The following is a 15,606-nucleotide window of genomic DNA, read 5'->3' as shown; positions in this document are numbered from 1 at the left end:
TTCTCACCATCATGTACAAGGGTTCTAATTTCTCTATATCCCTGCCAACACTTATTCCTCCCCCACTTTTTTTTTTATCATAACCATCCTAGTAGATGTAAAGGGATATCTCATTATGGTTTTGATTTGCATTTCCCTAATGACCATGATGAGGAGACTCTTTCATGTGCTTACTGGCCATTTGTATATCTTTTTTGCAAATGTCTATTCAAGTCCTTTGCCCATTTTTGAATATTAAAAACACTTACTGGTTCTATGATTTGCAAATATTTTCTCCCATTCTGTAGGGATTTTTTTTCACTTTCTTGATAATGCCCTCTGAGATACACAAATGCTTTTAGTTTGGATGATGTCCAATTTTCCTATCATTTTCTGTTGTTGATAATGCTTTGGGGGCCATATCTAAGAATCCACTGCCAAATTCAAAATCAGGAAATTGACCCATGTTTGCTTCTAAGAGTTTCATGATTTTAGTTCTTATACTCAGGCCATTGATTTATTGTGAGTTAATTTGTGTACATGATGTGGTGCAGGGGTCCAACTTCACTCTTTTGCATAAGGAAATCAGTTGTCCCAGCACCATCTGTTGAAGACAGAATTCTTTCCCAACTGCATGGACTTAACACTCATATCAAAAATCCGTTGGCTATAGATGTATGGATTCATTTTTGGACTCTCAATACTATTCCAATGGTCTGTATATCTATTCTGATGCCAGTATCATACTGTTTTGATTACTATAGCTTTGCTTAAGTTTTCAAACTGGTAAGTGTGAGTTTCCCAACATTGTTCTTCTTTTCCAAGATTGTTTTGACTACCAGGGATCGCATGCCATTCCACAGAAATCTGAGTATCTGTTTTTTGTTTTTTTTTTCATTTTTGCAAAAAAGGATGTTGGAATTTTCAGAGGAATTGCCCTGAATCTGTACATTGCTTTGGGTAGAATCTCAATATTAAGTCTTCGTATCCATGAACAGAATATCTCTTGCCAATTTCTTTTGATCTCATGGAAAGTGAATTCAGGGCAACCAGTCAAAAGATCTCAATGACTATACAATACTGTACTCTTGTCCCCTGACTTAACGTGGCCTTCATTCTCCACCATGTGATGAAATTATGATTAACTAATCCTGGAATAATTTCCAGGGTGAGTGAGATCTCATATTAAAAACAAAAGCTCAGAGGAGCTACTTAAGTATTTTTAACAACTTAGGTAAGAAATACTGCTTTATTATTTTAATTTATAGTTCTATCACAAAGTTAATGAAACATATAAACACACGAAGAAATATTCTTATACACAGACATACCCACGCAGCAAAAGACTGTTATATTCTTTATTTGTATAATTGATATTAAACCTTATTAGAAGAAGAGGAGGCAATTATCTAATATTAAGAGTATTATAAAAATAATTATATTTTGTGTATTCCACTTAATTCTTTTAAGAATTCAATGTTCCATACATCAAGTCTCATTCTAAATATCTCAGACTTTCCTGAGAGGTATGTCTTGGGACTGTCCACCTTGGATGATGGAGAAATGTATGGGAGATTACATGGAATGACTCAATGTCCTGCAGTGGGCTCCAACCTTTTATGCTTATGAACATCCCTCAGTTAAAAAAAGTTTTGAGCACACTCCGAACATAGAGGTGTTTATAAATTATATACTTGAACTACTCCCAGCTTGTTAAATTAAGTATTAGCAAAGTTTCATTTGTTTTTAGACAAAAAATAATAAGTTCTAATATTTTTTTCCTGCAACACACCGAATCATCTTGTATCCCAGGATGAAGACAACTGCTTTAGAGTATTAAAAAAGGAGGGAGACAAGGGGTGAAGGTTTTTGCTCCTTGTTCTATGCCCTAGCTCTCCTTATTCTTCTTGAAACTCAGAGACTCTGAATTTCTGTCTCTTTCTTGAGAGTACTATATCAGTTAATCTGTTAATGTTCCTTCATTGGTATCATTAATAAAAATGTCTCCCTACTTCATCATTTTATAAGAAAGCTTCCCAGTGTTGCTTCAGGGTCAAGAATCCTGTTCTGTATCATGTTAGGTTAGAAAACAAGAGAGCCCAGAGGATCAGGTGGCTCCCGGGAGCGGCAAAGGAGAATCTGCCCTGTTGGCAGATAGGAGGCTGGAGAGTCGTCAGGGGCAGGTCTGGGGGCTGACAGACCCCTCAAGAGGTATAGTACATTATCACAAGGCATTTTCCTTTGGAAATCAGTCAGGAAATAAAACTCCTTCTCTTGCCAAGTAAGTGGCTGGTCACTCATCCCTTCCAACAGAAATAAAATGGCAGACGGGGATTGTTACCAATCTCACAGGCGAAGAAATTACAAAAAGCCCAAAGTTAAATGATGTCATCTTCCAGTGGTAGAACTGTCGGACTACTTTTCTCATTTGCCACACTGATAATAAAAGTATTATCCCTTCCCTTTGTAATCTTTCGTTTCTAAGGTGACACGTACTCCCACCCACTTTTTATGTGTTAAACCACATTTTGGGTCACACTAGAAAACAGAATGAAGCCACCAGGCCAGGCTCAAACATGTGTACTGAGAGAGAGGGAACTGTAATGCTTGCATAGACCAAGTGATGGGACGGGATAGGAGTGTTGGGAAAGTGAGACCTGACCCAAGCGATGTGTGGTCCGGTGGTTTTGTCCAATTTTTTTTTTTATTATTATGTTATGTTAATCCCCATACATTACATCATTAGTTGTTGATGTAGTGTTCCATGATGCATTGTTTGCATATAACACCCAGTGCTCCATGCAGAACGTGCCCTCCTTAATACCCATCACCAGGCTGTCCAATTTTTTTTTAAACTTACATCGCTGAGCCTTTCCCGAGAGCTGCTCCTGTGGAAGCCCTTGGATTCTCCACTGTCACTGTCACTGTCCCTGCAGCTGTTCTGGCCTGGCTTGAGCTAAAGGCAAAGAGAAAAGGAAAAAGAAAAAAGTCAGTGGTCTCCCCACACAACTGCTCTTTGCCCCCGTGTTCTTCCAGTCTCATCAAAAGTGAACAACTTAAGGTCCTGCATTTTAACATTCTTCTCAGCTTCTGAGTCGTGCCAGGCAGGTGGCCATAGGAAGAAATATGGAGAAGGATAAGCAAAACATTTACCATAAAATGTCAGTGTAAATAAGAGTGAGCAAGCCTAAAAAAAAAAAAAAACACTTGACAAAAATCTAACAAAGGTCCATGAATCTTGGAAAGTAATTGTCCCTCAGATTTGTCCTCTGTTCCACGGGGAGCTTTTTTGTCAATAAAAAGACCAAAAACACTGAATTAGCTAAAGTCAGATTACACCAACTATGGTTGCCCACCTTTCCTCTGTCCTCCTCTGAAGAAAGAATACAACAAAATAGGACAAAAAACAAAAAACAACAATGTTTTCTTCTCCTAGGAGAAAACGATGAGATGCTGTGTGTTACTCTTTCACCACTGGGAAGACATTGATCCTGATTTCTGAGACCACATTCTGGAGGTCTCTTGACAGATATTTAAGAGTACCCAGATTAAGACCTACAGCTTAAGTAATTAAGCCACAACTCATTCAACAAGTATGTATTAAGTGCCACATCTGGACGAGGTAGTAAGAGCTGGAAATATGATGCTAAACCAAAAAAAAAAAGTCTCTGTTCTTACGAAGCTTACATTTTAGCAGTTTCTACACATTTACCCAGCTCTGATTTTCATGTTCAGAAAATTTTACACATTCACCCATCTCTGATTTTCATGTTCAGAGAGTTCTACACATTTACCCACCTCTGATTTCCCATTAAAATGAATAAACACACAGAATTTCAAACCAGTAGTCTATATGAGACTAGGAGACACACACATATGGACCATTAGCCAACACTGCCATCATCAACACAGGCCACCTTTGGAGAGACCCCAAGCAATCTGATGCAGGTTACAACTCATAGCCCTTTTATAACGTTCTCAATCGAGCAAGAGAAAGACTGCAAGACAGGCAAATATAACAACATAAGGAAATACACGATAAATAGAACACCAAAAAGTAGCCAGTGACATTAGGAAGAAAAGTAATCTCTGAAGCCTTGGATTTTAAAAGCAGATTGAGCTCATATGGCTGAGAGGAGAGGGGAAGATACTCTTGATGGGAGAGAGGCAGAAAGCAAAGGCAGGAAAGCAACATGCTAGGAAATGATCAGAAGGAGTCTTATCTGAAACAGAGATTTCCTTCTGGGAGGAAATAGGAAGAAACATTACAGAGGGGTACATGGATCAGACATGGAAAGTCTCAAACAAAACACAAGCCCCATGCTTCTGGGCAGGAGGGAATTTCAGAGAGAAGAACAAGTAATAGGTAGCAAAATTTTTGCCTGCAGGTTTTCATGTGGCTCCGGGGCCAAAGGGGAATGTGAACCAAGACAAATGGGGAATGAATCTGAATCCGCATTCCCTGTCTAATGCGCCTCTTTTAAAAACTGCAGTTCAGATCCCACTTTGGGTCACACCATCTAATAAGCTGTCCCCAAATCCCTACTATACAGAGCATTCTTTTTTTTTTTGCTTTCAGCCTTTCTACAAATCCACTTTTATCACTTTCTTCTAAAAATCCCTTTCTCCAGAAGTCTTCTCTAATGGAACCCAGAAAAATGATACTCATTTTAGTTTGTATCCTCCTGGGCCCTTAAGTGCTTAGTTTCCTTCTAAATTACTGCTAAATCTGCTAATTCTAAGTTAATTCAGATGCAAGCTATATGAGCCTTTTCTTATTACTATGGAATAAAAGTTCAGAATATTGTCATTCTCAAGTTTTCGTTTTTATACTTATAATAAAGGGGAATTTAATCTAAAATGAAAATCACTTTCTCTCAATTTCCTGAACATGTCATGTACATTTCTGTCCTGCATCTGTCTATTCACCCTAGATTTCCTCAACCCATAAAGCTCACCCTCACCTTCTCTGTGCTTTCCAGGTCAAAACTGTTTTGAAAGCTCAGATATGATCCACTATATTCTTTGAAGAGCTAGCTAGCTTGTTTGCTTGCTTGCTTGCTTGCTTGATATGCCTTCAAAGTTTAGGTAATATATCATTCTTCATTAAAGGCCTTCGATAATTATGATACATTTTCAAGTTTGAAAAGGCTTACTGTTAAATAAATCTGACCTATGATAAAACCTATACATGGAGTGGACAATTTTGTAGGCCATGTCATAATTTTTATCTTCCTGGATATCTGAGTTAAGTAAATGCAGATAAAGCTACCTCCAATGTGTGAATGACGAAACAAATAGAGCAAATGATGTGCTCAGAATTAGGCAAGAGGTCTAGGACTCAATCCATGTCTGTACTGCTTACTGCTCTCATTTACTTCTTAGAACCCGTCTAGATGTCAGCATTTCACATGGAAACAATGAGTCTGCAAGTATATTAGTAATTCTCAACAGAATATGTTTTTAATATATTTGTGGTACGTGACTTCATTCACAAAGAAAGAAATCTTATAAGGTGATATTTGATCAAGAGATGTTTATAAAAACTCAGCCCCTCAAAGCTAGATGAGAAATAAACACCCAGCAGGGAATTAACAGTTTAAGAGCATAAAGATTTCTCCTTATATCCATCCACCTGGCTTCCCAAAATCTGGACATTGCATTTGGGTCTCTTCCATGTTTCTTCATGGAAGGAAAGTGATGACTTCAACAGGCCTGACAAGAGACTTCAGTGGCTCTGATGTATATCATCTGGCTAAATGTTGATCTAGGCTAAGGGCAAAACCCAAGAAGGACTGAATGTATATCATCTGGCTAAATGTTGATCTAGGCTAAGGGCAAAACCCAAGAAGGACTGAGACGAAACAGCTTCCTGGCCTTCCCTGTGCCCTGCGGGCAAAAGCACTTCAGTGAATTCTCTTTGGAGAGCCTTACATAAAATCCACCCGCACACCACCCTTTTCTCCTCCAAAGCCAGGCTCAAGTTTAAAGGAAACTTAGGATTTTAAGCTGTCAGACAGCTCAATATTTCAAAGAAATGGATTGACTACAGTAAGTACTAAAGCTAAACCACAAGATTTCAGGCAAAGAAGTATTCATTCCTAATCCCATGAATACATTTAAAACTGGCATTTTTAGCCATATCCAATGGATCATTTGGGGTAGCACAGCTAACTTAGAAGTTGTAATCCTTCACCTGAAATTCCCAGCTATTACCTACAACCAAGAGACATTACAAAGGCCAGGTGCTGGCTTAAACATTTAAAGACCTAAAGAAAATCGATCCGCCTGCATTGATTTGTCCTAGCATCCATGGCGGCTGTTGTAAGAAAGCTTTTGCTAAAACAGATGCAACGAGATTTCTTACTATCACCTTTTAGATACTTTAAAATACCTTGTTTATTTAAAAATTACTGTAATTCACTCTTATTTCCAGAAGTTTATTCCCCTCAGAATATTATATAATTTAGGCATCCGAATTTAGAACAAAACAGATGAAATAAAAGGAAGCTAGTATCTGGCATGAGTGGTAGTAATCCTATCAGTAAGATTAACAATTTTTATAAAACATAAGAAGCTGGCTTGTTTTCCATTAGATTTCACTGTCAACAATATATTCAAAAACTCTGAAGCTGTGATCTTGTTAGAGTTAACTGTCATTAATGACTAATTAGGAAAATAACGATCCACGGTTTTATCGCTGCTAATGAACATGTAACGAAATCCCATCGCCCCGGACCCAGCGAAGGTGGAGCAGTTTTGTATACCCCTGCCAAGATTTGTGAGCCGGGCTATGCTACGCTTTCAGCTCCAGTATGGAGAGCTCAAGATGCTAGATGCTCAGCAGGTGTCATTAATTCTTCAAACAAAATTCACAGAAGGATAAAGTATATGGAGAAGACACCCATGCCTGAAACTCAAGAGGAATAAATGTGAATTATGCACTGCAATGCAGAAAAGCATCCAAAAGTAATCTCCTACCACCGTTTTGGTTCCTCAAAGCAGCATAAATCCTATCTCAGACTGCTGAGCTTTCTGCAGGGATCTGAATGGACTCCACACAAGGTTTTAAAAATATGTCAATAAGCACAGACTTTTCTTCTTCTCAATGAAATTTTGTAACATTCCTAACATCAAAACAGCAAGTATTTAATCTTGTAAAAGTGTTGGTTTTGTTTTTTCAAAATGAAACTTTCCCTATTTGTTGGAATCTTCCCCATACATTGGGTGGTATTTGTACGATTTTTACATTTTTTTATTTGAATATAGTTGACACACAATGTTTTGAGATTCAGGTGTACAGCAACACACACACACACACACACACACACACATTTCTATATGTTACTCTATGCTCCCCACAAAGGTAGGTACCTAATCTGTCAACACACAACACTATTATAACACCATTGACTGTATTCCCTTTGCTGGACCTTTTACTCCTGTGACTTACTCATTCTAAACAACTGGAAGTCTGTATCTTCCACTCCCCTTCTCTCATTTTGCCCATCCCCTCATCCCACCTTCCTCTGCCAAACATTGGTTTTCTGTATTTAAAGGTCTGATTCTGCTTTTTGTTTGTTTATTCATTTATTTTGTTATTTAGATTCCATGTATGAGTGAAATAATATGGTATTTGTCTTTCTTAGTCTGACTTATTTCCCTTAGCATAATACCTTCTAGGTCCATCCATGTTGTCACAAATGACAAGACCTCATCCTTTTACATGGCTATATAATAATCCAGTGTGTGTGTGTGTGTGTGTGTGTGTGTGTGTATCGCATCTTCTTTATCCATTCATCTATCAATAGACGTGTGGGTTGCTTCCGTATTTTGGCTATTGTAGATGATGTGCAATAAACATACGGGTGCATATATCTTTTCAAATTAGTTTTTATTTCCTTTGGGTAAATACCCAGTAGCGGAATTACTGGATCATATGGAATTTCTATTTTTAACTTCATGAAGAACCTTCATACTGTTCTCCACAGTGGCTGCAGTACATCTGTACTATCATATTCCTTGGCTTTTAAAAGATATTTAAGATGAGAGGAACAGAACCAAACTAAAGAACTTAATGAAAAAGCTGACACACCAAAATAAGCTGACAGGAAATAACTTCTATAAACAAAATTATAAAGTTCAGAAAAAAAACATTTTCTTAAGAAATTGTTAATATATTGTACTTTTAAAGGTACAATAACAAGTTGTGCCTAAAGCTAAACATTAAATTCTGGAAACAAGGGCAGGACAAGAAATTTGTGCAAAATTTCTCTGGGATCACAGAATCAAAAACTATTTTCTTATTGTCTTCAGTAGCTACAGAAAGTGTTTTAAGTAAGGATCCGATAACCATAGAGTTAACCATTAGTAAAATTTAGATATTAAAAATAATGTCTTCTAATCACTATCAAATAGAAAAGGGTTAAAATCATTATCAATATTCTCTACTGAGAATATTCAGAAAATGAGGGAAATAGCAGGAAAGCAAAAGCATATGACTAAGTATGTTGGTTGTAGTAATAATATATATAGATCAAGCCCTATTTTTTAAAAAAGCAAGGACATCTGGTATCTGTTAGGTAAACTAAATAAATAAATATCCAATTATTTGTTAGTGAGAACTCCTAAGTTTAAAAAAAGAGAGGGAAAAAAGACAAAGGATTAGAAATAAATGGTTAGGTGAGGTCACAAGTCAAAGTTATAAAAAGTATCTTTACCTTTTACACTTCTGTACTTTATACTAAAGGATAAAGTTATAAACCTTCATGTGCCAATGTATAAAGTAAAGAAATATCTTAAGTAATCAAGAAAATGGAGATGGGGAGTCTTTAGCATTCTACTAATCAGGGAGCAAGAACACAGAGTCATAGGAAAGGACACAAATGCTAAAACGCTCAGTCTGACATAAGCAGTACGTAGTGAATTTGGTAATTCTCAGACACCAAGTCTTTCAGTGCACCCACAGGACATCAGTACCAGATGCAGATGGACCAGACCACAAAGAACATCAAAATCAATTCCAAAATGTAGAAATCACATTAGCAGTCTCCTCTATGATAAAAATTAATGACAATCTCACCTAGAGATTTTTTTAAAATCTTTTTTTAAAACCTCTTTTAAAAAATTCTCTTCAGATGGGGCAGCTGGGTGGCTCAGTTGGTTAAGCATCTGCCTTCGGCTCAGGTCATAATCCCAGGGTGCTGGGATTGAGCCCTGCATCGGGCTCCTTGCTCAGTTGGGAGTCTGCTTCTCCCTCTCCCACTCCCCCTGCTTGTGCGTGCTCTCTCTCTCCCTCTCTCTGCCCGTCCAGTAAATAAAATCTTAAAAAAAATTCTCTCCACAATTACAGTTGAGTGAGACAAAATCACAAACACATCATTTTAAAAGAAAATAAAAACTATAAATACGTCAAAAAAAAAAATTTACAGGATGCTGTAAATTCTGTGCTGGAGGTTAACTTTCTAAACTTTCTAAAAAGTGGAAAATAATAGAAACAAATAAGCTAGTTACAGAGATCAAAAAGAAGACAAAAAAGCAATGGCAGGGAAAATTAGAGAAAGGAAATTTTAAAAATGAAAAGTACAGGGGCGCCTGGGTGGCTTAGTCGGTTAAGTGGCCGACTCTCAATTTTGGCTCAGGTTATGATCTCAGGGTCTTGGGACTAAGCTCTGCATCAGGCTCCATGCTCGGTGTGGAATCTGCTTGAGGATTCTCTCCTTGTGTCACCCCCACCCCCTTTTGTGCACTCGCTCTCTCTTGCTCTCACTCTCTCTCAAAATAAATAAATAAATCTTTTAAAAAATGAAAAGTACATAATGAATTGAAAAAGTACTGGACACTCGGGGCGCCTGGGTGGCTCAGTCGTTAAGCGTCTGCCTTCGGCTCAGGTCATGGTCCCAGGGTCCTGGGATCGAGCCCCACATCGGGCTCCCCGCTCAGCGGGAAGCCTGCTTCTCTCTCTCCCACTCCCCCTGATTGTGTTCCCTCTCTCGCTGTGTCTCTATCAAATAAATAAATAAAATCTTTAAAAAAAAAAAAAAAAGAAAAAAAAAAAAAGAAAAAGTACTGGACACAATCAATAAACTAGAGTATAAATGGGAATGAAACCCACAGAATTAAAAGAGACATACTTCCTACAAATCTAAGAATAAAAAGAGACAAAGAGCAAAACCTAATGTAGAAACATAATAATGTGATAATTTAATAATATGTAATGTGATAATATAAAAATGATTATTATAAAAATGTGAAAATAAACACATTTCTAAATTATAGTACTAAACATTCTATGATGGTACTGTCAAAATCATAAATAGTGTAAACTTTTAAAATTTTTTAGCAAAATTTGATTCAGAGCATTAAGAAAAATATGCAAAGCTAATCTGTGCCAAAATCCAATAATATAAATGAAACACAAAGGGAACTAAGGGATTATTTTTTAGTTAAAAGAGCTGCAAAAATCTGAATAAATACAACAAATTAAATTTAATAATAAAGGGTAGTTCACCAAGTTCTAACTGAATTTTTCACAAGAATGTAAGAGACCATCAATTTGCAAATGGACATAAGGGAAATTTTTGAGTTGATGGCAAAGTTCCAAAATTGGAGTACAGTGATGATCACATAACTCTATAAATTTACTAAAACTCATTAAATTGTACACTTAACAATAAGTAAATTTCAGGACATGTAACAATACAGAGGCTTATTTTTAAAAAGTAAAAGATTCCATCATTACTCCAGAAACAGTTCCTAATAAAGGACTTACCTGTTAGGTCAGGGTCAGGGAAGAAAACTCCCTTCCTTAAAGTCAACTACGCTACACAAAAATCTAATCATGGGAGTCAACAGGAGGCAAGTTATCCTGAGGGACATCTTGGAATTCTGCCTACCACAGGGGGTTTACAAAGACAAGAAAAGGAGAAACTGCTTCTAACTCCATTTATTATAAAATCATTCCAATGTAGTAAAGTTTCACTAATGCAAAATAAAACAGGGTTCTTGGACATGCCTGGACTTTGGAGTGTCATTTATCTAAATGTGTCAGTGATGTTCCCAAATAAATATTTAAGGTATGGCACAGATAATAACTCGAAGGCTGTGTTATTAGCTTGGAAAGGGAAACTATCGAATCACTTCCACTTGCCAATCACATACATTATTCAACACTTTAAGGGATTCGGGGGACTTTGTAGCAGTAAAAATAAACCTGAAAGTTAATAAAGAGAGGAAAATAAGCCAAGATCAATCTAACTACATAGTTTCAAACATAAACAAGAAGCAATTAAGACAATCAAGAGCAATCTGACCAACTTTGATATCTTTCCAATAGACACACTCAACCCAGACAGCAGAACTTAATAATGTTCTACAGCTTATCAAGAGAATCATAACTCTCTATGATTTAGCCAAGAGGCTATTACGATACTGTTTCTTTATAACTTAATAATGGGAAGGGAAGAGAATGGAAGTGTAAATAGCAGGGTTTGATATATAACTCACATCTCTATCTACAACTTGGGTACCATTTCTAGGTTGAATTATGTTGACAAAAAGCATGATAACGTACCTGACTTCATTTTCTACTGGAAAGGAAGTGTAAACTATAGGGTGTGGGGAGGAAGGATGTACAAGAATGTAATTAAAGAGAAAAGCCTGAATGAACAAAAGATGTTTGGCATTCCTTGGGTATGACTGTGCACTAAAAGATAAATCTATTTTCAAATTAGCTCAGAAGTTCACATGCAGTACACGTGTACAATGCAACAATAATTTGATGAAGGAATGTTTGACTGCTTTGGCAAGGTTTCTAGCCTTCTGATAATGAGATTTTGATTAATAAAAAGAAATTCTGAGACAATATTATTTGGTTGGTGATAATGAATATACAAAAACAACAAATACACAGAACTTACTTTTTGTATTTTTCTATAAAAAAACATGTTTTCAAAAAACTTTTTAAATGGCTTGGCATTAAAATAACCATCACCCCCAGACACAGAATGCTTTATGTCGTTATGTCTTTTTTCCTATCCTACCATGAAAAAACAGCCAACTGAGGTCGAAGGAAAGAAATATGCAAGATGAGTCTGACACATCATATCATCCCAGAAAGACCATGTCAAAGGGACTTGGGAGCCAAATTTGAGGCGCTTCCACTTATGAAAGATGGGACAATTTTATTACCAATAGCATAATAACACAATGAATTAAAACATATCAAACATGGTTATACAAGTAGACAATTATTTTAAAAGGAAACCAACCAGCAAATAAATACCTTATTGGTTATCTTTGGAGGACCTTCTGAAAATGAAAAAAATAAATAAAGCAAGGAATCAAGCATCAATGGCTGCTGTAACATCATAAAAAGAAAGAAAACCAGATAATGCATGCCTCCTGATGTGAGAACATATCACTCAACAGCCCCCCCAAAATCACACCTGAATCTGATTTACCACAGATTCTAACGCAAACTTACAAGAAATGTAAGGCACATGTTAAACTATACATCAGGGGATATGAAATCAGCAAACTCCAGAAATTTCCCGATTCCCTCAATGAGTCAATTGCAAAGTAAGTACAAAAGAGTAGGAATGAGATAAAACATAGGGCATCTCAACCAACTGCAAGGTACTGATCTTGTTTTAAACGTAGTTTGTGCAAAGCATAAAAAATTATGAGGCAAACTCAGAAATATGTCTGTTGACGAGTACTGATTACATTAAGAAATTGTTTCTATTTCAATATAGTTACACTAAAAAGGAAAGGCCTTTTGTAGGTACAGACCGAAATATTTATGACCGAAATGATTTGACATTTGGGATTTACTTTTCAAAATAATGCAGGTGATAGGGAGAATAGTACCTGTGGCAAGGTGGTTAGGGGAGATTAGGGATACAGATGAAACAAGATGTCTTAATTGTTGAGGTTGAATACATGTGAGTTTATTACACTGTTACCTCTACTTTAGGATGCATTTTAAATTTGCCATAAAAATAAGTTTTAAAAATCTTATCTCCAGATGAGGCATTTTTCTCCCCTAACCCATATACTTAGTGGCTATTCATTTTCATTGCTAGATTATGAACATCTAGAATTCATAGGATATAAAATACTTTGGTGGCAAGCTATCAAATTTTTAAGATAATGGGGCGCCTGGGTGGCTCAGTTGGTTAAGCAACTGCCTTCGGCTCAGGTCATGATCCTGGAATCCCGGGATCGAGTCCCACATCGGGCTCCCTGCTCAGCACGGAGTCTGCTTCTCCCTCTGATCCTCCCCCTCTCATGCTCTCAGTCTCCCATTCTCTCTCTCAGATAAATAAATAAAATCTTTAAAAAAAAAAAAAAAATTTTTTTTTAAGATAATGAATTTTTAGAGCAAACCTCTTTCCAACTTGCCACTGTTTTGATACCAGTACATTTCAAATCCAATCAAAAATTAAATTCTCACTAAGGCTAAGGGTCCTCCTCTACCCATGGGTATCTTAATGTCTAAGTAGTCACAAGCTGCCATAACAAAATTCCATAGACTGACGGCTTAATCAACAGACATTTTCTCACAGTTGTAGGGGCTGGAAGTACAAGATCAAGGTCAGCATGGGCAGTTTCTGGTGAGAACTCACTCTCTTCCCAGACAGCTACCTTCTCTCTGTGTCCTCACATGGTGGGGAGAGGGAGAACTAGCAGCTCTCCAGTGACTCTTCTTATACATCAGTCAGGGTCCTGCCCTTTATGACTTCGCTTCACCTTAATTACTTCCTTACTCCAAATACATGAGGGTTCAACATCCGAATTGGGAGGAGGCATAATTCAGTCCATAGCACTTAGTAACCTGTATATCACTAAACTTATTGCCAATTAGTAAGTATTCCATACTAAGCTCCATTATTTCCATGAGAATAGAAATGAACTGCTTTAGCAAACACTATACTCGACTTTTTAAAAAAGCGACAGACATTTTGTAAGTCGGATGGGTTGCACAAATGCATGTTCTATAATATCTGAGATCCCTCTTACGAACTGAATTCTTGTCTATCCAAAATTCCTATGTTGGCACCCTAATTTCCATTATTTGAGAAGGTGACTGCATTCGCAAAGAAGGACTTTAAAAAGGTAATTAAGTTAAATGAGGTCATGAGGGTGGGCCCTAATCAAATCTGACCTGTGTTCTTTTATGAAGAGGAGATACAGAGAGAGAGACAACAGGGAGGCACATGAAAAGAGAAAAGTCCATGTGAAGCCACAGGGAGAAAGCAACCATCAGCAAGGCAAGGAGAGAGGCCTCAGGAAAACCTGCCAACATATTGACCTTGGACTTCTAGTCTCCAGAACTGTGAGAAAATAAATTTCTGTTTCTGAAGTTACCACTCTGTGGTATTTTGTTATGGTAGCCTAGCAAGCTAATATAATCCTTTTCTTTAGGGTACAAACATCCTGGCTGTTATTTTTCCCACCTTGGAAGAAAAGAAAATGAAACAAGACAAACAGAAGAACCCAGCTAGCTTTCCATTTCTTTCATGCCCTTTACAAATAATTCTTGAAAACATTTTATCCAGTATCGCCAATTCTTTTTCTCCAAGTCTCTGTTTAACCCAGCCCAATGAGGCTTTTGTCCTCCCATGCCATGAAGTTACTGTCAAGCTCAACAACAAGCTCTCAGAGGCCCTTGCAGAGCTCAGGGCAAGAGACACAAAAACTATACAGCTAAATCGTGAAAAGTTGTAAATCATGCTAATACAGTGTTAAATAAAATATCATCTGACCTGTCAGATGAATGTTTGCAATGACACTGAAGGCCAGGTTTTAATTTAGAGTTCTGTATTCCTTGAGTTTTCTTGATGGAAGGTGGCAGCGTAGAAGAGCCGGGCCCGGGCCTGGTGCCCTTCCGTTCCCGTCTGTAGTTTGGTCCCTTGTCTCAAGCTCAACAAGCCTCACCTGCACGTGTGGTTAACATCCCAGTCCCTCCTCCAGGCTGCACCCACATGGCCCACGGGCCCCAACTCCACTAGCTGTGCCCCCCAGCTCAGGCTCACGCATATGCACAGCTGTGGCGCAAGGTGCTCAGGAGGATGGAGCCAGAAGACAGATCCGCAAAGCCTGACTGAGGACATCTGGGCTGGGAGTTCTGGAGTCCCAGATGACCATGTGTAACCATGTGAGTGAGGTGGGCTCCAAGTGGGCACATGTCCTTGGCCCTTTGAACTCTTCCACTCTGGGATGGGGTACGACTTAAGGAGGGCCAGAGCAGGGCTCAAGCAAAAGCCTCTGTTGCTTGGCTTTGAAGGAATCCAGTACTAGTCAACAATGACCTACGGATGCTAAACCTAGTGGTCATTGTCAGTGCCCATCTTACCGGCCTATCTATCTATCTAAGGGTAACATCTGACACAACAGATCATTCCCACATCCTTGAAGCACTTTGCTTCACTCCTGCCTTTCCTCCTACCTCTCTGGCCACTCCTTATCAGTCTGGGTTCTCCACTTAGTCCCAACTCTTAATGTTAGGTTCTCCAGGGCTCGGTCTTTGGACCTCTTCTTTTTGAGGCCTATACTCACTACCTTTAATGATCTCGTCCAATCTCAATGTTTTATATATGATCTATGTGCTAGTAATACCTAATT

At 37.8% G+C, this 15,606-nt stretch overlaps 1 protein-coding gene across 7 annotated transcripts in view; it reads right to left on the bottom strand.

The window, feature by feature from the left end:
- The window catches only part of AUTS2 (activator of transcription and developmental regulator AUTS2), a 1,103,469-nt gene that overhangs the window by 603,338 nt on the left and 484,525 nt on the right, over positions 1-15,606 (bottom strand). For all 7 annotated transcript variants that reach the window (XM_078074510.1, XM_078074507.1, XM_078074506.1 and 4 more), the window contains one exon: positions 2,840-2,935. In XM_078074510.1, the coding sequence (XP_077930636.1) occupies positions 2,840-2,935 (96 nt within the window). The remainder of the gene's footprint in view (positions 1-2,839; positions 2,936-15,606) is intronic.

This window comes from Halichoerus grypus, chromosome 6, assembly GCF_964656455.1.
Source record: "Halichoerus grypus chromosome 6, mHalGry1.hap1.1, whole genome shotgun sequence".
NCBI lineage: Eukaryota > Metazoa > Chordata > Mammalia > Carnivora > Phocidae > Halichoerus > Halichoerus grypus.
Note: the sequence above shows the minus strand (reverse complement) of the source record. Positions and strands in the feature narration are given on the sequence as shown.